Below are 27,433 nucleotides of genomic sequence, written 5' to 3'. Positions count from 1 at the left end.
ATGGACTAGGTAGCTCATGTGAGTGTGCCTATTAGTGAGCTGGATCTTTCTGCTCCTGTCTAATGCTGTCCATATAAAACCTTCTTAGTTTGACAGTGTTCTGTTATCCTGCATTTGATGTAATTTTTCTGTAGTAAGCAAAAAAGAAAAAAAAAAAATCTGTGAAAAGAACTGATAGAGTAACCAGAGAAAACATTGAAGATATCAAAATTATTTATTCTGCTAAGATATCAATTTTGTGCTATTCTTCATGTGTGATATGTTACAGAACTTCTAGAAGGCTCTGCATTTTTGAGAAAATAATCACATAAAAGCTGGAAGTAAATTACTTTACATTGCAATAGGATTACAGATGGCCCCAAATAAGTAGCAAATAAGACATTCTTTTAAGGAAGGAAGTCACAGCTTTATACAGCTGGCCAGAAGAAAACCATGTGTATGCGATGCACACATATTACCTTCTCTGAAACACCAAGTATTTTTTGGGAACTAGAGTTAAAATCACAGACAGCTCTCTGCAGTCCTCTGGTGGTCCTGAAATGCTGGCAGGTCACTGCTCATGAATCCCTGCTCTGCAGTGTAGCTCAGAATGGAGAGTGTTTAAATGGCAAAGTATTGGTAACGTTAAGGAATTTATGGATACACAGCTATGAGGACATCAGTCTTATGGCAGGAAGACATGGTAGGTATTTTAATTAGTAGAAGAACCTCTCAAATGTACTTAAATGCACAGTCTGTTTTCTGTACACACTCAGTTTAAACCATTTACCAGAGAGTTAAAACTATAATTAAAGAAATCATTAAAATTCACAATGGAATATGCCAGCATCTCTCAGATTTCCTCTGAGATCTGTGGAGTTTAACAGTAGGTGACCTGTGTCACTTCAGCAGCAAAGACTCACTGGTCTGCACAGCACAGCTTGTCTGCTCTAAAGAACACTTTGGAATGTGGGGCAACTATCCCAAAATACACTGGGCTGCAAGAGCCATGGGTATGTCCCTTGTACCCAGCCATGGCTATGTCCCTTGTAAGACCACTCGGAGCCACTAGGCAAGGTCAGTCTAGCTTTCGGACACATAAGCCTTGTCTAACTTTTATACTCTTACAAGTTGGTCTAACACATTATTACCTTTAACTATCAAATTTTTCTCAACACAACAGGGAAAATACCAGAATTTAAATACTGCTGTCAGAAACTCAAAATTTGTATTCTCTGACTCAAACAGTGTAACGTCTACATAACATTTACTGGAAAAGTTGCTTAAGTGCCTATTCATTCAGGAAAAAAAAAAAAAACAAACAAACACCAAAACAAAAACCCCTCAATTAGGCTGTTCCATTTTACAGTGCTTTTTCATGAAACCAAAGTATATCCTTATTACCTGTAATACAACAACTTTTTCAAAAATAGTATCTTGAAGAGTCAGTTTAGAGAAGCCCTACTAAGTCTGACAAATCAGGCCAAGGAGTTCTTTCATACAATCAAAAGTACTCAAAACAGAGGCAGGGGGAATATTTTCCTCTTAGGCTTACAAAATCAAACCTTTCTACATTGATCTAAGCCAAAAAAGCAGATAAAGAGCAAAATCAGCAAGGAAGCTGCCTGCTCTGGACAAGGCCTGACTTTGCTTAATATACAGGATGCTATTTCTGCTATTTAATCAGAGCTGCATGTCATATTTATCAGCTTTGTAAACTCAGTAAATTCTGTTTAATACATGTGTCTCATGTACACTTCCTTGCTACTGAGCAAAGAAACCAAATTGTTAGTCTTTCAACCCAGTTCTCCTTATTAGCAGAATACCCCCCCCCATCAAGAATGAACTTGAACAGCTGACACTCTCTGTTATTTTAATACGAAAAATTTCCTCTTGGTTCAAATCTCATCCCCCCTCAAAAAAAGAGCTTTAAGTGTAAACTATTTTATTTATATATTAGATAACAGACTAGTTGCAATCACTTTGCCTAGAATTGACTTTTTTTAAATCCCCCAGATGACTCTAACACCGCATTTATGAACAAAAATGCACTAGATCAATTTATCTCATTCCAATAAAATTTAAATAGTGCAACACATTATTCATCTATCCATATTATAAACTGTTGTGTACATTAAGTGGATAATATTATTAACACTAATGTTTCTGTAGGCTATTCATTAAATAAATGGTAGACACAGTAATTCCATCTATTACACATGCAGCTCAATAACAGCTGTAAATGAGAAAATTGCAATAGACATACTGAGTAATAATCAGAACTAAAACGACAACTGTAACAATATATCCATTGTGTAATGTTCTGATTATAGAAACACAGACTAATCTGTAATTTTTCATCACTGATAAACATTGGTAACCAGCCAGTATTTAAATTATATTTTATCCAGTTACTAAAACACAAAATCTACTTGATTTATTAATTTAACCAGATACAAGTATTTTGTTTACTACGATACAGAAATATGTGCAGCTTGACATCAAATCACCATACCTGCCTAAAAACTACAGCTAGCAAAATGCACTATACCTTTCCAAGTATGTAGCTACAAACATGACATACAGAGTTTTGCCAGCAGAATGTCATAAAGCTATACTGGCTTGTCAGTAGAAGTTCTCTAAGGCTTCTTGTTAATATTTACAGGCACCACGTAATCCCAGTTTAGAGCCTGCCAAAACAACTGATCATGTCAGAAAAGAAATTGAGGTAACTTTCTAGTTTGAGAGCTTTGGTGATCCTAGTTAAAAATCTTAACATTTTTACTACTGTTTATGGAATAATGCCTGGAAATTATCTGTAGAAGCACAAAAGAACCATGTGGCATGCTACACACACAATTGACTAACACTGGAAAGTTACCCAAGAAAAGTCTGGATCATTACTAAAAATAAATGCCATCAAAGGCCTAATATTTGGGATATGAGGCACTACATCACCTGATACAAAAATGCTCCAGTCAAACACCTGGCATGGTTTTCTGCAAACAGTGCAATTTATTAACAGGAAAAGGCTAAATGCGGCAAACACCAGGGATTATTAGAGAAAGGCTCCTTAGGAAAATGCCAGCTTTCTTCTGTTTTCTGCCTCTGTACCAAGAGTCACACAAACTTGCCAGCACGTGATGGAGGAGGCTGAGGTGTGGCCCACCTTCCTGATACCGACCAGATGGGGACGATGCTGCACTTGGCATAAAGCCCAAGGAGAAAGAAATCTGTGGGGACATGGGGAGAGACAAACATATCTGACAAGAGCAAGACAAGAGCTCTTCCCCAGACATCATCCATAGGGATGCTTCATTCCCCTTTGCTTATATTATCCCTGCATATGCATAGGATGACTGAATATATTATGCATGGGAATTAATCACACCACTGGCACTGTCAAGAAGTCACTGAGCTTTTATTATGCATGCAAAGTTCTGCCATTTTGCACACACAGATGAAATTTGGAATTCTCAAATAATTTCAAAACTAAATTAGAAAGGAGAGATTAGGCTAGAGCCACAATAGTAGAGAAGATTCCACAGGCAAAGGAGATTTTCTAAGAATAATAAATCCATTCTAAGCAGTTCAGACTATTTCAGCCAGGTACCTCTCCAAAGGACTCAATGGCCAAGGCCCAGCAGGTACTTATGCATGAGCAGGTCACGTGCTCTTCACAACTATTTGTTTGGAATTTTCTTCATTTTTATTATTTGTAGCTATGCTAACATTCCATGCTTTAAGAAATCTTCCATTTTTCTCCTCAGTATCAATTAATTACTCTCCCTCACTACTCCTCAGAAAACAAGAATTAGCAGATGCCCAAGTGAAAAATAACTTGGCTTTTAAAAAATTTGATGCACTTACATTGCTAAACAGCCTCTCTTAAACAGCAAACCACACATGCAAATTCACTTATACATAAAGCACACAACAGTCACTCATTACATTTCAGTAAAAATGCTAGAATTACATTTCAGAAATAAATGCTAGAATGTTACACAGGAATCCACTAAATGTCTGGTTTTGTAACTCACTTTTTATTGATTCTCTATCATTCAGTTCTGTGTTACTTTTCTCCTTATCTAATCTTCCTCCCAAAATATTGCATTGCCTTAGTATTTTATCATCTTTCAGCATGTCTCTCTTTCTTGAGTTATTTTGTTCCTTCATTGCTCATCGCCCACCTTCACTACTGACTTCCTTCTCTAATTTTTTCTGGATTAGGACTCGGATTAGGATTAGGAACTGGATTATATCCTGCTCTTTACTTAAATTCCTTGGAATAAAAAATATTTACAAGAAAACATTACCAAATCCCCCACTGATTATGAAACAAACAAAAAAAGATGATAAATAAATTGGCTTGTTAATGCAAATTTCGAAAAACTCTTTAATCACAAACGCAGGTAAAATCATGGGCAGTTAAGTATGAGTCAATGTAATAGTGAATTCTGTAAACACTAAAAAATTGAAAGAGGAAAGTTCTGTAACACAATAAGCTTTTGCTTTATAATTAGCTACTAGTCTTCAGGGATATAATCAGAAGAAGGGATATAATCTACAACACTTCATAAATCCAAATACTCTGGACTGTTCTTTCAGTTTTTAAGAGATATCAGTTTATAACCATACCAAAGATGCAAGAATTAAATTGAAATTTCCACAGATATTGCTATACTTTCAATAGCTTAAAATAACCTTGATTTAATTCATCAGGTCATCATTCTCTAAATTCTTTGAAGCACAAATCCACTTTATAGCACTTGACACCACAACATTGCCCTAACTCTAAGGAAACTGAACTTTTCAGGCAAAACTGAGCTAGCTTAAGTTCCATTTCAAGAAGTTGAAAAGAATAGTCTCCTTAAAGCCCTTCTTTTGGATGGTCTGACAGTTATCTCCTCTTTCCCATGCCTTATAAAAAACTTCTAAACAATTAGGAAAGACAAAGTTAATTATTTATTCTTCATAAGAATATAATGTCAGAATTTTCAGGATCTAACATGACATGCTTCACTGACCTAATTTAAATAAGTTAACACTGATTTTCTAAATTTCATCTTCTATTGACATTTAACCCAATACCAACAGATTTCTACCTTCTTCATGAATACTTAAGAGTTCTAGGCAAAAAATACCTTAATGAGCTTGTCCTGCAAACAGGCAAAACTAGACCAAAATTATGGGGTTTACACTTCTTTAAAAAGGCTCCCAGGCCTTTTAAAGAAACTTTTTCAGTTTCTCTCATGAATGTTCACTTGTGATTTCACTCATTTTGGGCACATTTTGGGCACAGATTTCAGTTTTTAACCAATGTAAAAACCAGTATCTGTTTGGCAACAGGACGTCAATTTCCCATCCCCTGGAGTCTCATACCTCTAACAATAAAACTTTTAAAATTTATTTATGCAAACAAGAGACAAGATTATTATGCAAGGAACTCACACAAGAGACATCTAAATTTCATTGCCATCGTGCAAAACATGAAGAAATGCTGAAACCAGTCTACTCAATATTAATAAAGAGTGCAATAGAAATCTTTCCTTTGTCCTTATGTCCGGTTTCTGATTATCAGGAAGCACACATTTCTTTACAGAATTGCATAGAAATATTAATTAAAGCTTAAATTCATTTAACAGTTTGAGATGTTCCAGCTCTACAATTTCAATCAACTCTCTTAGTTATATTTCATCACACACAGCAATAGGCAATGACTAAGAACAACTTCCAAATTAAATTTTACAAATTATAAATGCTCTGGAATGCTACCCAGAAAAGGTCTTGAATGTGATGCCAATTATTTCTAGAATACAAGAAATATTGTTCCTCATATCAACTAAGTCCATGATTAAACTCTCTAAGTTGCACAGCCCAGTGGCACACCAGAATTTCAAGCAGTGACTCAAGACATGTCAGCCTTTTGTGCACCAGAAGGCCCTGGACAAGTGGAGAGCAGGGTTAAATGCAGAGCTTGAACTGTGAGTGTGTGAAGTGGTCAGAAGGAATCTCTTGATACGGATCATACATCCTGTGATACCAAGGGCTCACAGAACAAACAGTCTCTGCCTTTCTTCATAACCTTGTTCAGCACTGTAAACCAGCTTCTTCTTTCTACCCCTGAGTATATTTTATCAGTAGCTAGAAATGTCAAATACTTCTGTGGTAAAGAGAACTATCCTGGCCTTTTTTATTTTCCTACACACCAGTACTAAAGAAGGTGACAGTGTAATCTGCCCCAGGCAACTCTATCACCATCCACAGTAGACAGGTCATTTTCCTTTTTATCAAAGAGAAGAGTAGGTCATCACATTTTAGTACATGTTGACACCCCGGCTAGTAAAGAGAGATAAGAATTCAGTGCCCTTAAGGTGCTTTAACCTCTATTTTACCTAATACAGATATTTCACAGCTCTTACATTAAAGCCAGAAGACAGATTTGTTCCCTGAAAGAATGCACTACAAAGGTCTCAACCTTTGAGACAAGCCGATATTTTGTATTGCAGAGGGTATAGGTGACAACAAAGCACTTCCCTTAAGGTATCTACCTCTCTTTTATTTTGGGTAATAGGATTTATTTTGTTCCTATAACAACATAGAGCATCATGGATGTTTAACCTCTCAAATACACTTATGTGGCTTTTGAACACCTTTGGAAGGTGAAATAAAAAGCACATGGACACCTCCTGCCATCCTGAGAACCACTTCAGAAGTTTCTTGGCTTGATTAAAACGTTTTGCTTTCAGCCAGGACATTCTTAATTCAGAACACAAACCAAAATAATGACACTTAACTGCAGTCATCTTTATTCACTGTGCTTTCACTTTCAAATTCTAAGTCTAAAGAAAGTTAAAAAACACTTTTATAGTGCTCCTTTTATCTTTTAAGGCAATGGGAAAAGACACCAGCTCCCAACAGTTAACGAGAACTTACTTTCTATTGCATTTTATGTTAATAAACTGGTTTCTCCATATCCTTTTTAAAATAGTGATAAGATAAAAAGATCTGCAGAGCAAGAGCAAAAACATTGCAAACTCTTAGTTATGACAAAGACTGGACAGAATTCACAGAAGTATTTCCATTCGTAAAAATATAAAGATATGAACACACAATAAACTGCATAATGATACCTAGTTTCTTCTGCACATCAGTGTAAAATGTTACTTCAAATCAGGAAAAAAAAGCAGCCTCTGGTTAGAGAACAATACGTATTCCTTACTTCAAGTGAAAAAATAAATTTGTGGTTCAAGATTTTAAACTTTTCTCCCTCAGTAACACAACTACAAAGAGTATTATTAACTCCCAACAGAAATTAAACCTTCATTTGTGAAAGAAATAGCAACATTCTTCTGAAAAGAAAAATAACATTCCTTTAGTTTGAAAATAGTTGGGCCAGTTTTTCTGTTAATTTTGGTGGCATTTTTTTTAACTGTGGAGGCTGAAAAGGAGTTCTGAATTCAGAGACCATATCAACCAACACAATAACTCACTATTTAAATGCTATTTAGTTGTCTACTTAAATGCACTTAAATGATTGCACATTTGCATATTTACACACTTTGAAAATTCAGTCCTTCTTCACAAAAGCACATTTCATATATATATACACATTACACCAGAAAGGGGAAACATAAACCAAAACTTACTGACAGCAACTTCATGGGCAGGATAAAGAATTTACAAGATAATAGTTTTAACATCTAATAGCAGACTACTTCATTCGACAAAGAATTTTGCACATTTATGGCACATGTGTGTATGTACACAAACACCTGAATGCATGCATTTTATACTCTGTTTCAGAGTAGCCACATGTCAACACACTGGCAAAGACTAAAAGAGTTGGGCTATTAAACAGCAACAGCATTTAAGAGCAATAAGACCAAAAAGATCTCCATGACACAATCTACTATTTTAGATCATTTACTCTGAATTGAGGTCTCTTGCAAATGATACTATGAGCAGAAAAAATAAAATAAGGTTCAGAAAATACACTGAGGGCAAAACTCTTATGAAAATAATACCTTTTTGTTTCTAAGCAATCTAACCAATAAGCACTCTACTGTTTTTACTTAATTAGCATAAAGATGTTTTGAAACTTGAAGGAAATTTAAAAAAAAGTCATTTTATAGCCAGTTTGCAAGATGATCCTACTTTTCTGGTTTGGAAAGAAGTCATTATGGTCACTATGAACAAGTTCTAATGAATCTCTGGTTTTAAGATGATATTTTGTGATGTCATCTTAATATACTATTTCAATTAGAAAGGAACTGATGTATTTTGAGAGAAAACAGACAAGTTTCAAATCGAATAAAATAAACTTCAGTTACAGACAGCTGTTGTCCAAGTGAATAGCAAATATTCCTCTGAAGTAGGATATGACACCTCAAGCAGGAAGCAATTCACAGTATTTGTTAACATATGATAGATTGCATAAGTGATTTACCTACACACCAAGTTTATATTCACAATTAACCTACAATCCCCATTCGTTACATTAAGTATGAGATTCATCCCAAATCTCTTTGGGATTCATTATCAGAAAATACACAGATATCTGCCTGCTAAATATGTTCAATGTCAGGCATTTATTACTGAGTAAGTTTCAGCCTGGCTCCTCATGTTGGATTTTGATGCTCTTTTATGCATTGTGTTCTGTACTCGAGAGAAAAATGACCATTTTATATTGCCTTGGGTTCTTTTTATGATAAATTCCCTTTTCTCGTCAACTCTTTTAAATGGGGGGGAAAAAAAAGTACCTGAAATAAACATTTCAGTCATTTTAAGTTTGCACAACTGCTTTACAAATCACACAGCCTGACCTCCTTCTATGATATTACATTACAGCAAGATCCAAAATAACATTCCAGTTTGACAGCTAACCTCAGGCACCACTGGTCTGGTATCGCGCTGCTTATACTGCTGGCTGAAAAGCTGATAGGATACGCAAGACAAGCTGAGAGTTTAACTGGCAGAGCTGTTCAAATCTAAATTGTGCTATTTGAAACTTAGACCACAGGAGACAACAGTTCACTTTTTACCATGGCAGCAGAATCAACCTCTTGGCCCTGTGAAACTCATATGAATACATTTAGCGCACACAAAAAAAGATCTCCCTATATTATGATCAAAGACATATTCAACACACATTTTTTATGCACATTCGATCGTCCTGTTGACAGTCCTGGAAGTTAAGTAATATGGACTGCTGCACATAGGTTTCAAACCTTGATGGAGCCCAATGGCAGGCTACTTTTGACAGTCAAATAATGACAAGCACGTTGCAGGCCAATGCCCGTCATTCACGAACATCTTGGCCTGCTCCAAGCGTTGCGCGGCAACAAAGTGGGCGGTCAAAGGTTAAGTTCGGAGAAGACAGCGATGAAGGGCAACTGTCATGCACCACTGAGTACTGTGAGGCAGCAAGGAGTGGTTGTCTTCTCAAGAACATGCAAAATGTTCTCATTCTGTCCAGGCAGACACATATTTGAAGGTCCTAAATGAGACCACTGCCAATTCACGGAGAGCCAAACTGACAGCATGCCATTCAAACTGTCTCCCTCAAATTTAGCTTTTTTGTTTTTTTTCTTTATTTCAAATCACAAATGCATGCAAAGTATAATATTAAACAGAACTCACAGCAGTTCTTTTAAGCAAGCCACATTTGGCAGGGTAGGAAGAGTGAGGGAAAGACATCTAAACTTTTTCCTCTCACGTTCTTTAAATATTTAGAAGTTCAATTATTTCACAAGAAATTCTACCATTTTCTTGTATGCCTACATTTATTTCCAAAATTACATCTGTTGTAAACCTTGTTCTAAATACTGGTGTTTCTTCCAGTATTAAAAAACAGAATGTAAAACCTTACAATTAGGTCTAATACCCGGAATTTCAATTCTGCATTTGTATATTAATATCACAATAGAAGCATACATTAAAGCATGCTAAAATAAATACTTTGCACCAGTTTCTAAATATTCTAAGCATTTCTGTTATAAATGGCCCAATTACAGTATATTCTATTTGTTTAAAAGCACTGTTTTGTGTGGAGTTATGACTTGAACAGCATGATTAACAATGAAATTGCATTATTTTGCATAAAACATATACATCTTACTTTTAAACTATTGCCAGTATGTATATTTTTTTACATACATATTTAAATTATGTGATCATGGTCATGCTTGCCTCTATTAACATATAAAAGACTTCAGGAAAAATAGAAATACTTTTTTTCTATTAGATAACAGTGATGTGCCTCATCTTTCATATGAATGAACACTTGACATTAAATTTAATCAGGCTGACAAAGGATCATATGGGTAAGCTCTCTGTGCCCTTTTCATGAACAGTCCATCTCTCCTGCACTTGCAGGGCCAAACATTGCCCTCTCACAAAAGAGTCAACATGCAAAGTGCTTGTTTCTTTCACTGGGTCACTGGCATCCTCCTGCCTGTGACATTACTGCTTTGACCACTTTCTGTCATGACACCAAGCCTTTAAAGACCCTAATCACAAACTGTGCTCTGCAAACTGAAGAGAAAATGAATTCTCATTATTTATGAGGAATATGTTTGGATCATAAAGCATAAACCCATGTGTTTGTCACGCATACAGACACACACAGAGCACACACTCCTTTAGGTAGGCATTACCTTCATATATTCTATTGCACAAGTCATAATATCAACACTTACCAAATCACAGAAACCACAGATAATGACCAGTCCACTGTCCTGATCACACTGAATTACTTTCAGGTAGCCAGAACCATAAAGTTATAATTCAACTTTTTTGGACTGAATAACAAATTTCAAAGCTTTTCTACATAGGCAAGATGGTTCTATCTAAAGCAGAAATTGTAAATTTGGGGAAGGATCATCAATGTGACAACACCACCTTGTCAACTAGACCATGGCACTAAGTGCCAAAGACAGTCTTTTCTTAAACACCTCCAGGGACGGTGACTCCACCACCTCCCAAGCCCAATCACTCTTTCCTTTTTGTGAAGAAATACCCCAGCAACATAAGACATTTTTAAAATAGTTCAGGAAGGGCTGACCAATATCTACAGTTCATTACAAGAGTTTAAGGTATAGCACCACTAAGAACTTTGCCATATACTCTCATCAAGCACAATTTGCTACAGTAAAGTGATTACAACAAGTTTTCTAAAGCATCAGTTGCCATGGTCAGAAAATCTCATATGAGTTTCAACTCTTATTTACAACAATACTGGAGAAAAGCTTATGGAATCTATGAAATTTATGAAAATATTAATATCAAGAATGCAAAGAAATTCAGAAGAAGAAAGCCTTTTTAAAGTAATTTCCGATAGCACACTTAAGCAAAATAGGCATTTAGGAATATGAGCTTTTACTAATGCAAGTAAAAATTTTTTGAAGTTCTTTAAAATGGAATACAATATGTGAAATAAAAACATTGGCTGTACTCATAATCTGCTTTTATTTCATTTATGACTATTTATGAACACTTTCCATAAACACTTCCTATTGAACCAAGATTGATAGTGAACATATGAAGATATCACGGACTGTTTTCCTGGACAGCAGCAAGAGACTCAAGAAATGACAGCGAGCACATACCAGATGGTCCCAAGCTTGACAATGCAGAAGCTTAATGGCTTCTGGTTTAAAGAATGGGGGAAGTCTTCACAAACCAACAGTCATTCTAGTTTTCCTCAACTACCACCTTCTGCATGAAGTTTAAAAAGAAACAAACCACCAGTATGGTACCCATTTTACATTTCACATGCTAGAGGCGAGAAAGCAGAGCACTGAACATCCATAAAAGATAACTGACTACTGAACTAATCATCACAGTAAAACATCCAAACCAAAACAGCTTCCCTTCCTCATTACCACAGATGCAGAGAACCACATAACTGATTCAACCCATCTTATTCTATAACTGACATGGCAATGACTGGAAAGTGGGGAACAGAACTGCCTTTTGGTCTTACCTCCTGTCAAGTCAGTTACATTATACTCAAAAAATATAGTATCTGAAATAAGAAATTTAGTAAAAAGTTATTTTTTGGCTCCTACGTGGATAGAAGACAGAATTGGATTTTTTACAAGTTCATAATAGCTGCAGTACATGAAAAAAAACATTCTTCTACATTTTAGAAAACATCCAGGCTTACAGAAAGAGTTCCAAACTGATCAGAGCTTTCATATAATTTCTGGTGGTTTTATATTATATACTAAAATATGGCACTTATATGGTCTCAGAATACACAATAAAATATTTTACTTGAAATTAATCTAATTGGAACCTTTCCACAATTTTTTTTTGCAGAAATGTCTTGCAAAAATGATATGTTTGACAAATGCTCATTTTCTTTAAAACAGCTTATTAAGAATTTCTGTTTAGACTCTGACTCGAAGCAACTTTTCCAACTCAGAAAGATGGTCATTTTCCTTATGTTTATATGTACTGTTAACAATGAAGGCCCAAAACCAATTTCTCCTACCTAACATCATTAAACTAAATAGTTTGTTCTGGTTTTATTCAGTGATTACATACATACATACACATCACAGCTCAGCTCAGTATTTTACTGACTGCAGTTAGCCATCACATGGTTTAGGTATCACACAATTAAGTATTTCCTGTAAGCACAAGAGCATCATTACCTGCTGCACTGACATAATTTAAAATAGAAGTAAACATAGAATAGAATCTGAAGATTTTTCTAGGTCCTGAGTGCACATTCAAAATCAGTAAGATTGGGCTTCTAAAGACCTTTAAGTGCTTGTGAAAATCCTACCTATTTCCATCAGAGTTAAAAAAAAAACAGCTGTTAAATGTGCCTTTGAACCTGTATTTTACCAGTTAAACTGTTAGATTTATATCTATGTGTATGGGTTTACATGGCAGTAATAGCAATGTTTTCCAATCCAGAAGTTGCTTAAACTTAGTATTTCAAGATGCAAACCTTTATTTGATCTTCACCTCTTTTTTTTTTTTTCCCCACAAACATATACAGGGTATGTACAATCATGATTTATCACTGTGCATGAAATTTCTGCACTCAGAGGACAGAACATCCATGAGATGTGGGAGATTTTAAGTAAAATCTTCTGCTAGCAAAGAATGCAATCTCTTCAAATTACGAGGTGTTTGATTTCAATACAGTTTTAAACCTTAGAACAGAATCAACAACGTATTTTAATCAGGCACCTTTTCAAGTATTCACTGCATGAAGTACCAGTTGCCTGAGGGTTATGAAATAATACTAAAAACTTTATAATCATTCATTGATTTAGTTTTGAGCATAGTATATCATTTGAATCCAATGGGAACATAAAGAGCTATTTGTGAGGTCAACCACAGTACAGACAGAGGCTGACATGATATCGATGGCAAGGTGGAAAGAAATTGCCAAATACAGCAGATCAATACCTCGTTTCACTGTTACACCCTTCTGCAGACATAAAATATCTATCTTTACAGCTACGAAAATAATAATAATGAAAGTGGGAGATAAATGCTTCCCTCAAGGTAAACTATTTGATTAGCTGAGGGCAAAGGTGACAAGAGCAGTTACACTAAAGTAACTTTACAGTCTTAAATAAATATGGTGGGAAGAGCAGCAGATAAAAGGGCAAAATGAAGCTGAACAAGTTCTAGGAGATAAAGATGTAATTCTTTTGGAAACTGGGGTAGCATGTATACAAAGGCAAAAAACTGCTAAGCTAAATAAGGTAGAGCAGTTTCCTCCCATAAAGCAGACTCCAGTAAATAATCATAAGTGTTTTGAAATTATAGCACTGAAATTTTCTATCCAGAAGGCTTCAAGTATTTGCTTAATCTGGGCCATACTTAAAATGCCAATAAATGCTCATAACCATGTTTTGCACTTCACTAGAGAACCTAACAGAATACAGTAAAACACTACAGTGCTTCTCAGCCTTGGCTGGAGGAAAGAGGATCATCTGATATTTTGGATGCTCTTGGTCATTACAGGTAATTAAACAATTTAAGAAATGGATGAATTATTAAAAGCATGACAGCCCAACCCTGCTTCCACTGAAGGCTGCATAAGTTTGATCATCAACTGCAAGGGAAGAGAAACAAGCTTTAGGCAATCACTGTTTGACCTGTCTAGTTGTCACTAACCTGGGTCAGCTGAAACTGAATCTTCTCTGATGTAAAAGAAAAAAGTACAATAATTATTCATCAAATGTTTTCAAAATCTAAAAATAAAACTGGAAGTAGGCTCCATACTACATCTCCAGGAGAGATGTTTCACTTTGGCTTTATTTCAGAAAAGCTAATTTCCATCTGAAACTTCTAAGATTATAAGCTCAGTTCAGAACCAGAAGACTAAAGGGTTTGGGTGACTACCTAGCTTTCTGAAACTGAATAATCTGCTAACAAGCTTCTCAAGATTTCTCTTCAGAAAAATATTAATTCAAACACCAAAATTCAGTTCAGGTGAAGTTTTATTTTTCTATAGAAAACAGGAAGGATTTTCAAAATGTAATTTTCCTCATTTCTGTGGGCAAGTTTAATTTTCCTGAATGCTACAAGCTATAGAAATATTTGAAAAATAATGTAAAGAAGTATCACCACCTTTTTAGAAATTCATGTCTAACACTGGATTTTTAAATGACTGCTTTCTTTGTCTCAGTGTTGCTGTTTGAGAACATCCTCATGTTTAATAACAATCTAGGCTTGAAAACCAGAGTAAAGAGGCTGCTCACCAGGGAAAGTGGAATTTAGGAAGAACCATATACCGTGTTCATATTCTTCTTTAGAACAGAGGGGGGAAATTTAGTGTTCTGAGGCAGACAAGGAATCACAATCCCTCTAAAGATATTGATACTCCAATACCTTTTAGGAACTCTGAAGTCTCTCCAAATGATCCAAGTTGAATTGGTTAAAGTATAATGATGAAATAAAGCAGAGGGGTAATTAGATAGATAAAAATACTGTTTTACCAGAGCAAAATCTAATTTAGACAACAACAAAAATTTTCTAAAATGCATGGCCTAGCAGAGTCTCTAAAATAAACAACCAGTGGGGCAGCTTGCCCCACTTCTAGGATGCTCCTTGCCCACCATGAGCTGGCAGGACACCCATGGCTGTCTCCCAGCAGGAGCCAGAGCAGTGAGCCCAGTGAAAGGTCAGGGTCCATGGAACCATCTCCCACACTCGGGTCCCACAGGGTGCTGTGCACTGGGAACAGCCACTGCACTGAGGCTGAGACCTGAGCCTCAGGTGAGTTAGAGACCTGAGCTTCCACTGTAAATGTACAAAATTATGAAAAAACAGACAAAACAGAGGAAAAAAAAAAGAACAAGAAGCCTTCCCGTATTCAGAACAGAGACGTGCACAGCTCACCATATGACTGTCTCATGCAGTGGACCACCAGGACAAAAGTAAACTGAAGACCTTTATATCCCTGGCATTGAACTTCCCTTTCACTATTCCCATCCACAAGAGCCTCCCAGGCCACCATTCACAAAATCCAAATTTTGCATTTTGAGCAGTTCTCCTCACATCCTTAGCTCCAAGATCTTCATAGGTTCCAATATGTGAAGCATAGATTTGTCCTTATTTACAGCAAAAAGCAAGTGACTGAATGTAAAACAACGTTTAATAAATCTGCAGAGCCTAAAGTACCAATATAATTCCAAGCAGGAAGATAGACATGCACTTCTTAATTAAGTGGGTGATGTTCTAGTTAAAACAAAAAAGACAACCCTGGGCCATAGCTAAGATTAAGCACATTCTCTTGCAAAGGAAGCTCTGACTGTTATCAATGTAAAGGCTTTAAATCACAAAAAATAAACTATCTAATAGTCTGTATTCAATAGTAAGTAGAAAGTCAGGACACAGACTGATTTGGATTAACACATTTTCAGTTATAACAAGTAATTTTACAGAGGATTAGTATCTTGATGGTCTGATCAATACTAGGCACTGCTGCTATTACAGATGAAGAGAAAATTACCCCTCCAGTAATAAAGTGTGTGTCTCGGTTCTCCTTCATTTGCCGAGTCCATTACTGTAATGGTTCCAGCATTAGCAGCTGAGGCAATTTAAACAGCAGGAATGTGATGAATTTAAAAGCAAGAAACATTCGCCACTCATTCTTTCTTGTATTTTATTCTGCATATGCAAGGCTTCTACCTGACCATTTCCAATATACAAATCATGTGTTATGTGACTATCAACACTATTTCTTAATTATTGTCCCATTAATAATGGGAAGGTCCAATAATGTGATTACCACAAAAATTGCTACTGGCATATTGGTTGCTGATTCTGCTAAAACTTGCACACCATTTACCTAAGCAGAAATATGACATGACAAGAAGCTTATTTAACTGCATCTAAGCTGTTTCATTAATTTTCCTAAATACAATTTCTAAAAGAATCTAATCTGTCAATTAGAAAATTTTGTTTCTTTTGGCTCTTTTTAATAATGTTTTTTGTCTTAAGAGGTAGAACAATAACTGGAAACAATAAATCATTGTAACATTAGAAAAAAACATGGTAACAATGTTAAAGTTTTTAAACGTCATTGTATGGTATGGGCACCATCTTTCAGCATTAATTCTAAAACCAAACCCTTAATCATGCACTGAAGTGCTTTGAGAATACTTGTCTAGTTTTCCTTGAGCGTTAATATGTTGAAGCAACCTGTTTTACCTTGTGAAGATATATTATTTTGCAGGCAGCAAAAATGAGGATGATACAGGAAATAAGACCTTCAATGATATCTCAGCTGAAACTCAGTATATTCCCTTTTTCTCCTTGTAAATAAAATACATACAAAGCTGTGTGTTATTTAAAGCTTTATATTTCCTTGCCACTTTGTCCAACATGCCTCACAAATGTGATACTGCATATGAATATCTTTGTAAAAGCCCCTGTGAATATTCAGATATGTGCACATTGATGCATTTATTATTTGTACAGCAATAAATTTATTGGACTGGGGTCCCAGCTGTGCTGGGAGCTGTACAAACATAACAGTAGTGTCTGTGGAATACATTCTTTGCAGTCAGCATTCACAGTAATGTGAATTAGCATAAACAGCTACATAAGGTAATTGTGAACTGGGTTTAATGGTCTATTCCAAAGACCCATCAAGGTAATACCTTTACTTTAAAAGAAAATAATACTCCACACTAGCTGAGTATATTCTCTTTCACCTGGTAATGGCACAGGGTGTTAACATGCAAAGAGTGGTAGAGGAAGCATATACAGGAAATAACTAGAACTTGGCCTCTCTCATACTGAAACTTACTTTAAAAAATCCACTTTGAATAAACAAGTCTCAAGAACATTGTCTTACATTAAATAATAACTTTTTAAACTCATCAATCAAGATAATAAACATTCTAAAAGCAACAAGTTTTCTTCCCAAGTCTATAAGGAGTAAATAGCTTACTTAGATCACCCAATAGGAAATCTGTTTGATTTTACTTTGCATAGTACATTTCTACACCCAATGAAAAAGAAGAGACCAATTCTGACCAACAGGGTGAAGACAACAGAATCAAAATAACTATAAACTGTATTATTCTAAGCTAAAACAAACAAGCATGAACAACCCCTCAACAGACTCTTTCATAAAAATGCCTTTTCAGCTAATGAGCAACATCTACTCTAACAGTTCTGGTTTTATGCACAGAAGTAATATTTGCTATGGGGAAGACCAGAGTAGCTGATGGCTTGCAACAGCTTCAAAGGTATCTTTAGAAACTTCAGAATAGCTGTCTTTTGCTGTCCACTTAAGACTGAGAGAAATATTCTACAGGACATTAGCAATGCCCCATTATGGTATTTAGAACAGATGAGCAATTAACTTCTGACTATGTTTTCCTATTTTTCTTTCAGACCCTCTTCCCAAGAATGAATTTGCATCTTCCTCCTCTTGACTCGGAACACCAAATACTAGCACAAACAATTGCATTTCTGCTACACATTTCATCTTACTCAACCCATCTGAGTGATCTGCAAAGTGGAAATTGCTGTATGACAGCACTGCACTGTACAGAACTTCTACCACATGTACTTGGAACAGAAATGTTCTTCTATAACAGCAGAAATCAAAACTTGCTATGTACAAGAAAATTCGAGCCAGAAAAAACTTTATCACTTATAAGAAACATACTATATAATTACAAAGAAAAAGCCAATCAGTGGGATTCTGATAGACAGCATTTAACTGTACACAATTATAGCAAAACAAGAACTTTTATTCAGGATTTAATTCTGGAAAACAAGAGTCATTGCCAGAAGACATAATCCAAACCAGCTTCTTTACCCAACCACTTCCCTCTCAGTAGTAGGCCTCATAAATCTTAGTCTCTAGAAGAGGTTGGGTTAACCTCACTAATATTCAGTTTGCGAAAAAATATTTTAACCCATTCTTAAATGGAATTCTTGGCAGAACTACCACAATAAAGACACTGTTCCTTTGTCTTCAGAATTTCTCAGGTGACCAACATAAACTAGGGATGGCTAAACCTAAGGATTGAAGGGTGACTTGGCACACTGCCAGGAGCCCAGAGATTAAATTCCAATTGAGTTGTAGAAAATTATCAGTATGAGGATGCTTCCATGGGAAACAACCCGCTTATTCTCCTTCTAGCTTATCCCCTCCTTTTCCCATTGCTGCTTTCTCCTTTGGCAAGCTTTATTCCAAGACATTCTACAGGCTCATTTTTGCTTCACTTTCAATACACTCACCTTCTCTCAAATAGTACCCAGTTTACCACATCTCTGTAAGGCATTATATAAGTATTGAAACCTTTAAATTCTCTGTAAGAATCTTTTCTCTTTCATCCTTCTCTGTCTGTGCACCTACAACATCAAGTTGTGTCTATAGCAGTACTCTTGCACTTGAGGTCAAGTTCTTCTCATACATTGTTCCTGACAGCTCTTCAAGTGCCTTTCCTCCCACAGCCTTTGCCAATGTGGTTCACAGCACCATCCTTTCACCCCTCACAGGTATCCCTGAGCTATTATCTTATCAAGGGCCTCTATTCTCCTAATGCAAATGATTCCCGAATACATTCAAGACCTATTAACAAGACAAAGGCCCTTGGATGGACAACACAAATGTACAGGCTAAGAAAAGTATGGGTTGAATTTTTTTCTGCATCGTATTGGGTGGGACATCTGCATATGTTTTGACATAGATGGAAAGGGCAGAACACAAATGTAACACTGAAATTGCTGTCCCCAAACAACTTAGGATAGCAGAAAGACAAATTACAAAATGACCAGGTAGTCCTTAAGGAGTTGTTATGAAACTTACTAGGGCAAAGAGGCCTTGAGTTTTCTAGTAAAATACTTAGTTGCAAACTTACATCAGACCTTTTCCCTGCCTTTGCGGGGAATAGTATATTTAATACTGAATAGTAAATTATTAGCAATACCAAAGCCAGCTGTTCAGGTGTATGAGATTAGCCTTTTCAAAGGCATTTTCTAAATTTATAATGGAATTAGCCTTCTTTTCACTAACACCTCTAATGTCAGTACCGTGCTTTCAAACAAGTCACTTACTGGTTCTCAGTACTACTGTTTTGTAAACAAAACCAGCAGAAGTACAACAGCCATCAAGAGCTGAAGTAAAATATTGTACAATGTAGTAAAACAAGCCCTTGAAAGGCACCTGAAACAGCAAACATTCAGCACTCCTGTTTGCTGACACAGACTAGTGAAATAAGCATCTCCAATGTAAGAATGTAACAGCGCTGCATCTAAACACGTGAAGAAAAGAAACATTATAAAGCTCGGGCAGTATAGGAGACTTAAAAATATTTATTTAGGTGAGACTTAGTGTAGAGTACTTTTAAATTTAAGAATTAGACGCAATTAGACCATCTCACTGTGAATGTGTCGACACAAACAAACACACAGTCCTTGCATCATTTTTTTCCTATACCACAGAGCTCTTTAAAACTGAAATATCTCGCCCAGGCGGCACACGCCTTTACCACTAGCTCCTGTTAACGCTGTAGGAGATGCCCCTCGTTCAGGGGAGGGGGGATCGGACATTTCCAGGTCAAGCAGAGCCCCCTGCCCGGCAGCCCGGCGGGGCGGTGCTGGGCACACGCGGCCGTGCGGAGCTCGCCCCCGGCTCCGTCACCGCGCCGAGCTCGGGGCCGGGGCTCCTTCCTTCTCACAATGAACTTCACGGCGGCCTCGGGGTCCCCGAGCTCGGGGCTCCAGCACTGGAGCTACCAGAGCCCCGGCGGGCTCTGCCCTGCACAGCGGCGGAGAGGGCTGGCCATGGGCACACACACTCCTCGGGGCTGCGGGGAGCAGGAAGCAAACGGAAGGTACCTTCAGTTCTTTCTCCCGCTCCCCTGCTCTCCTCTTCATGGTGCCGCCTTAGCCGTCCCTACGGAGCGGAGCAATACACCGCGGGAGCCCCGCGCAGCTCCGCCGGCAGCAGCCGCTCCGCGGGTTTTGCGCGGCCCCGCCCCGAACTCCAAGTCCCGGCAGGCCCAGGGCGGCCCGGAAGGGGAAGGGCCCGTTTGGCAAGAGCGGCAGCGGCTAACGGAGTGCTGAGGAACCCGGGGCTGGCGGTACGGGGGGAGCTTCTCCTCCTCTGGGCACGGCGTGGGGAGGACCGGGGCGCTGGAGCTGCCCGGGGCTCTGGCGCCGTGTCCTGGAGCGGGCGGTCCCCGGGCGGGCAGGCGAGGAGCGGAGCTGGCGGGACCCGCGCTGAGGGCGGCGGTTCCAGACCCGAGAGGCTCCTCGCTCGGTGCCCGTGGGAAAAGGCTGGGAGCCTCAGCGTTTGGTTCAAAATAGCCCTGTAGGCCTGTGTTTTGTACCGGGAAAGGCTGCTGGGCTGAAGCGGGAGCGGAGCTCCCGTGCCCGAGGGCGGGACAGCCCGGGCGGTGTAGGCGTTCCCTCATGAGGCAAACGCTGCCTTCCCTGCGACCCTGCCCCTTCCAGCCCCGTCAGTCTCCGCCGAACTGGCGCGGCTGGATCAAAATCGGGAAGCTTTGTAAAATATGTTGAAGGCAAGACACGGTTGTTTGGATTGTTTCTGTGTTGAAGTAGGACTTACAGGTCTGAGAGATGTTTCTTCCCTCAGGCAACAGTGGGATGTTGTGATCCCATTTCCTAACGTCTTCCGTATCTTCCCTCTTTTTTTCCCTGTCTGCCTCCTAAAACACACAGCACTGCAACACATGATATTTGAAGGATGGTATGTGTGTGTATTTCTACCAAATAATAAATGAGATTATTTTAGGTTACAAGACCAATAAAGTGCAAACATGTATGTTTCAAAGGCTCAGTAGAGAGAGAACATAGGCTGGAAATACATTATGATAAGCTAAGATAGGTGGGTGGTCCCTCCCACCTCCTTTTTTAAATTCCCTCTACCAGGGAAGTGAGATTTTTTAACAAAAGGATCATCTTGGCCTTGTCTGACACTCAAATTCAAAAAAACATGTTGAAACAATTAAGTTGTAATTCTTATGATTTTGCTAGAAGCCACCTCACTGGAAGTCACTTACAGACCCATTGGCTGATAACTTTCAAAAAATGAAGTAATCCCCACTCAGTTTTTCTACCTTTGAATGATGTTGGTACAAAAGTACACTTCTGTGAGTTATATAGGAATCTGCATGAGCTTTGATAAGTATTAATTTTATTAGTGTCAGGCTTGTATAGCAGTGCAAAGTTGTGTGCAGTTTTTTGTAGTAAATTTTTGGATATATGTAGTGATAGAACCAGTTTTGTAGGTAGTGAAGTGTGTAAGAGAGTTACAGTTTCTTTAACTTTAGTAGTTATATTGAAAATTCTTGCTTATACCTAACTTGAAGTTCTTACAGGTTAATCCCAGAGATATGGGGAATATTCCTCTCTTTGTACATTGAGCTCTGTAGTTTTGAGAAACAATCTGTGCTGAAGTGATTGTAGGGTATCCTTTCTTGGAAATAAAGCCTGGTTTTAGTTTTTGAGGCTGAGGATGGCATGTGGATCTGTCCAGATGCAAATACAAATTTATATCTCTTTCACTTTGTTATGCTTTCTTTTAGGAAATGCTGCACTTTTAAGTACCATAATTTTTGTTGCAGTGTTGCTGTACAGTTTTGTCAGATGTAATCACTTTGGAAATGCTTTCAAAAGTAATACAGAATGCTGTGGAGAAATCTCATATGCTTTTAGAAGTTATGCTGGAACTGGACTGCAAAGAAAAGTAATTTTGTTTAAGTGTTTGTGATTGACACTCAGATAATATTCCAAGAGGAACTGTAACATATGTAACACATGCTTTGATGTTTGAAGTGTCCTCTCTCAAAGCAGCAGCATAACTGGTGGTTATTAGTGATTATTAAAGACATGGGTATGTTACTAATCAGGCAAATAACTTGCCAAGCCAAATTCTAAATCTGTAATTATATTTGGCCTCCCTTAAACCAGGAGGCATGTTTGTACTATTTCTGTCTAAAACCACTGTATCTGATAAAACCAATTAATATGGTTGGTTTTTTTCATTTTCTTTTTCTGTGGCCCACGACAGAAAAGATAGCTGAATGCTTAATTTCTGACACTTTGTAATGGAAATGAAACAGTTCTTCCTCTTCCTTTTGAAAATTTGACCTTCTAAGTTTTCAGGACACTTTAGATTTGAAGTTGCTTTATTTTGACACTTCAAATCATGTCATGTTGCCAGGAATAATTGGCTTTGTGTGCATCTCAGCTGTGTTAGTTTGCTTACAGCTCAAGTATTTCTGTGGTTTTGCTGCAGCCAGTAATCGATTACTTCTGACAAGAGTTGTTTGTTTATTTGAGTGACAAGCATGTGTTGTTTTGTCTCTGTTTTTAAATGAGTAGATTTCTCTCATACTGAAGATAACAGGTAGATATCCGTAGTAAAGTTTCTTCAGCATATAGTGAAAACCAGTAATGTTTGTCTGCCTGTCACTGTTCTGGAGTTTTTAAAGCCTGATTTTCATAGATCACAAACATTGTGGAGACGTGCTGATAAAATACTTGTTCAGCTCTTGATGCCCAGAAAAAGCCTCTGTCATTTTTGATCTGTGAAAGCAAGGACAGCCACATTCTAGAAAGATGTACTGGGGTAGCATCTTCTCCTTGCTACCATCATGAACCAAATTTAACTGATCCTCTGGAGATAAAATGTCTGTTTCCCTTTGATCTCAGTTGCTGTAGCCATACTGGTACAGGGACATGTAACAGTAACCACAGTAATGAGCCTAGACCTGAGTGAAGCCAATGACTGCAGATAGAGCTAATTTAACACATTACAAAGAAGTTTGGAGGATTTTGTAAGAGCAATGCAAAAAGAGCCAAGGATGCTGCATTCCAGTGGATATGTGTTTGCATTGGTTGCCAGTTGTGCCATCAGCTGAGTGGTGTGGACATCAACATCCCAGAGTAGTATCTGTCACTGACAACATTGAAACTGCAACCATATTGCAAGTCTACAGCTGTAGATCACTTTACTTCTATGGTCATGATAAGGAAACATTGGTTCCACATGGAAGAAAAATGTGTTCCTGTTTATTCATAAACAGTGAAGTCTGGAAATAATATTTTATCATAAATTTTAGTGATGAAAAAAACAAAAGATTAAAAGCAAAACTGACTTGTTGGAAACTAAATTTCCATTAATCCCTTTTGTTTCTTTAGAACAAAGCCATAAGGAGAGTTATTTATGATGGAAGAAAAAGCTTAGGCAGCACTTTTGATTATGATTGAATTAAGAGATATTTAATGGAATGTCTGTTGATTGTTCCATGTTGCTTCTGCCCTCTGATTCAAGTCTCTAGTAGCATCACTGTTAATTTCCCAGTGCTTTCCTAAATAGTTTTGAATTGACTAAGGATTTATATCACCTGGAGAGTGTAACAATGGTTTTGGGTGTAAGACTGTCAAAAGCACTTCAAGTCTCTCCATTTCCTGTTGTTTCAGCATTACTTGACGCAGTGACCAACATGTAATTTTCTGCACCAGAAGACAAGAAGGAAACAGCAATTTTTAACAAGTATGTTCATATATTACACCAAAACAAATGTAGTACTTCTTCACATTAATACTTTCCTAGTCTCACTATGTCATGTAGCTAAGCTTTCTGATGCTGCAAGATAGAGTCATGTTCAGATTTATGAGAATCATTCATAGGAGAATTTCTGTCTTAAAAAGTAATTTCTTATATGACAGTAATTGAAAGAAGATTAAAAGAGAATGCCAGGCAACACTGAAATGACTTCATAACCCCCAGCACCTGTTTCAAAGAGTTCCATTCAAAACATGGAAGATGACATTGCTCATCTACCATTGGAGGCCTTAAGCTTTTACTTCTCTTAAAATGAACAAACAATTTCAAAAAACCCCAAAAACCGCAATTAAACAAACAACCTGCAGGTCCCCTTCCCACATCCACTTGGAAATATGGCCTTAGCCTACAGATTCCTGAAAACAGCAGAACTAGAACTTCAGAAAGCTATTTGTACATGTGTTAAATAGAATTGGAGCTATTGCACAACAAAGGTGTATCTTGTGAATGGATTAAAACTGGCATAAAATTAAACTTGAGAACTTCAGAGTTTAGATAGTCCTCTGAGCAATCTAGTTGAGACAGGAGCATTCAGAAGGCTGTCATTTCAGTGAATCTGCCATAACGTTTGCCATCATTTCATATGGTGTATTGTTTGTTCTAGTCTGAGTTTAAATAACAGATGAAGAGGAATTTCATTTGAATTTTGTTATCCCTAGATAAGCCATGCCTGTTGCAGCTATGTAACTGTGGGGGACCTGCCTGTGAGACATACAGGTCTAACTCCAGCTGGAATTGAAGGATTACAAGGTTTGTACCAGCTGCTATTTATTAAAGCTACAGACTTTGATCAGTGGCTTCTTTAGTTTCTTTCTAAAAATGTTTCTGATGTTGCCACTCACAAAATTAAGTTCAAATACCATTCAAAATCTGGGTTAAATTGTGAAAGATGCTGTGACCCATTCTATGTTCAAGTTGCTTGTTATAAGAGCAGAGTTGCTGTGAGATGCTAAAAACTGAAAATGTCATTGAGCTGTAACATTCATACATCCAGAAGAAAAGAGGATTTTTTTGCTGAATTGAGGAGAAAGCCAGATCCATTTCACAAAATGGGAACCAAAAGTATTATGCATTTCTGCTATATTACTCAGCTGCTATTAGAATGGAACAACTGGGCTTAGTCTTGTATCTGAGTAAATTTACAGAATTATGAATTAATATTTTCAAGATTCAATATAATAGTTTCGTTTTGGAACAGATTAGAAAGAATGGTAATACTTATTTTGAGATAGTATCTTTGGCAGAACCTGGTTACTTGGTAAATTGTTACCTTTGTGTTGTCTAGTATGAAAACATGTTGCTGTATAATTTTAATTACTTTTTTTTTTAATCTGTAAGAGGAAGGAAAAAGGAAGTGATTAAAATTTAATTACTTTTTTTTTAATCTGTAAGAGGAAGGAAAAAGGAAGTGGTTAAAATTACTATAAATTAAAAAAAAAAAAAAAACAAAAAAAAAAAAAAAAACCAGACGTGTACAAGTGTAAAATATAAAATTACTTGAAAAGTTGGAGGGGATTCAGTATTTCAAAATGAGTTTTGACTTTGAGCTACATGTTGTTGAAGGTATTGAAGGTAATTTAAAGTTGTGTTGGTTTGGGTAGAATCATGAACCGCACAGAATATAAAAGCTCAACAAGTGAGGTAACAAATCAGTCAAGAAGAACTGGAGGAGAGATTTCTTCATGTACATGATGATCACATCTTACTCAAGCAGCATGCAAATGAGCAAGAGGAGAAAGCTAAAAGGTATGGGGGTTAATACTTTTATTTTAACTTACAGTAATATTTTAAAAAAATCAACAAATTAAAAATGCTGATTTCTCTCAGAGCACTTTTTAAAGCAGTAGCAAAAATCACTCTTTGGAATGAATTATTTTGAATTTCTGGTTATGTCTGTGTATGTATGTCTTTGTGGTGGTCTGTATTAGATCTCCATGCCCAGAGCTACAGTGCTGTCTGTCACTTTGGAGCTGGTTCCTTTTGTTCAGAGCTATGCTGTGAGAGTGTTCTGGGAACTGTAGAAGAGGCTATAGAAGCCTAATGATTCATCAGCAATTTCATTCTAGAATCAAAATTTTGTGTACAGTGAGATTCCACCCCTATCTATTAAACTTAGTGCTGTGCTGGCAAACCAGTGTGGGCTCAGCAGAGCTGTTCATGGTATTACTGCCTTGCAGGAGGGCTAATTAATCCAAATGCACTGTGACTCTGTGCTTGATAAAGTCATGCTGCATCCAAACAAGGTGTAGTCAGAAGCTAACAGATTCATAAAAGGGCAGCTGAAAACACTGCTTCTGTAGATGGGACTGTTTCATAATTAAGTCCAAGGAATTCTTTCCTTCTGACTCAGTATTCAGTGAGTCAGGAACAAATTGACCAGCATGACATAACTTCCATCTTTTCTGTCAGGCTGTTGTCAAATCCAAGATGGTGGAACAAATGAATTGTTTGCTTATTCCAAAGGGATTTCCTGTGTTTCTGTTAGGTGGCTTACCAAATGCATTCATCATCCACTTAGGTAGCATTACACAGAATGTTCAAATTGGAATACCCGAATTAATACTTTATGGCACAGAAAATAAAAAATACAGTGTTTGCTAGAGAAAAAACTTAACTCCTCAAGTTGAATTTCTTTTCCAGCATTCCTTGCCAAAACCCTTTTAACTAGAAGTTTGGAATGAATTTGCGGTAGAAGAACATTGAAAAACCTCCATGTAAACAAAAAACCTGCTTACAGGCAAGTAACTTTCTGTGACATCCTGAAGTTATTAGGGATTTTTTTTTTTGTTTCACTTTTGTTCTTTTAAGTAGAAGCTTCTGTCCACAAGTATACAAAAAATAAAACAAGTCCCTTTAAACAAATGAAGTGTGTCCTTATTTTCAGTTTTCTTTCTGGGCCTTCAAAAATAGATTTCCTGTAAACTGGATACAGGTCTCAAAGATGTGCAACCGACTTTGTAAAGTCTTGAACTTGTCTCTCTCATCAAAGCCACCTTTTCTTTCTTTATATGCCAAGTTTTTTGCATTCACTTCTGGGTATGTTTTGTGTTCATGCATGTTACATCACCCCCATGTGCCCTCACTGCCTTTTGTTCTAGCTTACCAATGTTTATCAGAACGAAGGGAAATCAAAGGTACAATGCTTGAGATACCAAAAGCAAAATTTGTATCCTTCTAAAGACAGATGACAGCCATACCCTCTGTGTCTAATTATATTCTGCAGCTAACTGTTCCTTCTCCAAAGCACACTGGAAATATTTGCCAAGTATAAAATTGAGTATGGTAATGAGAGCTGTTAAGTCTTTTTTTCCAGAGTACCTTCTTAAATATCTCCACCTATATATTACAGCCACTTTA

General features: G+C 37.2%; 1 protein-coding gene and 1 long non-coding RNA gene across 3 annotated transcripts in view; one reads left to right on the top strand and one right to left on the bottom strand.

Moving 5' to 3' along the window:
* Positions 1-20,431, bottom strand: part of FTO (FTO alpha-ketoglutarate dependent dioxygenase) — a 219,623-nt gene extending 199,192 nt beyond the window's left edge. For both annotated transcript variants that reach the window (XM_041400922.1, XM_041400923.1), the window contains exon 1: positions 20,320-20,431. In XM_041400922.1, the coding sequence (XP_041256856.1) occupies positions 20,320-20,358 (39 nt within the window). In that variant the 5' untranslated portion in view covers positions 20,359-20,431. The remainder of the gene's footprint in view (positions 1-20,319) is intronic.
* Positions 20,432-23,930: 3,499 nt separating this feature from the next.
* On the top strand, positions 23,931-26,938 carry LOC121333931. The gene is made up of 4 exons (XR_005952385.1): positions 23,931-24,004; positions 24,736-24,826; positions 25,678-25,822; positions 26,717-26,938. It is a non-coding gene; the product is annotated as an uncharacterized LOC121333931 (long non-coding RNA).
* The last annotated feature ends 495 nt before the right edge of the window (positions 26,939-27,433 follow it).

This window comes from Onychostruthus taczanowskii, unplaced genomic scaffold (genome assembly GCF_017590055.1).
Source record: "Onychostruthus taczanowskii isolate IOZ18803 unplaced genomic scaffold, ASM1759005v1 scaffold18, whole genome shotgun sequence".
Classification (NCBI taxonomy): Eukaryota; Metazoa; Chordata; class Aves; order Passeriformes; family Passeridae; genus Onychostruthus; species Onychostruthus taczanowskii.
This window is presented reverse-complemented; position numbering and strand designations above follow the sequence as displayed.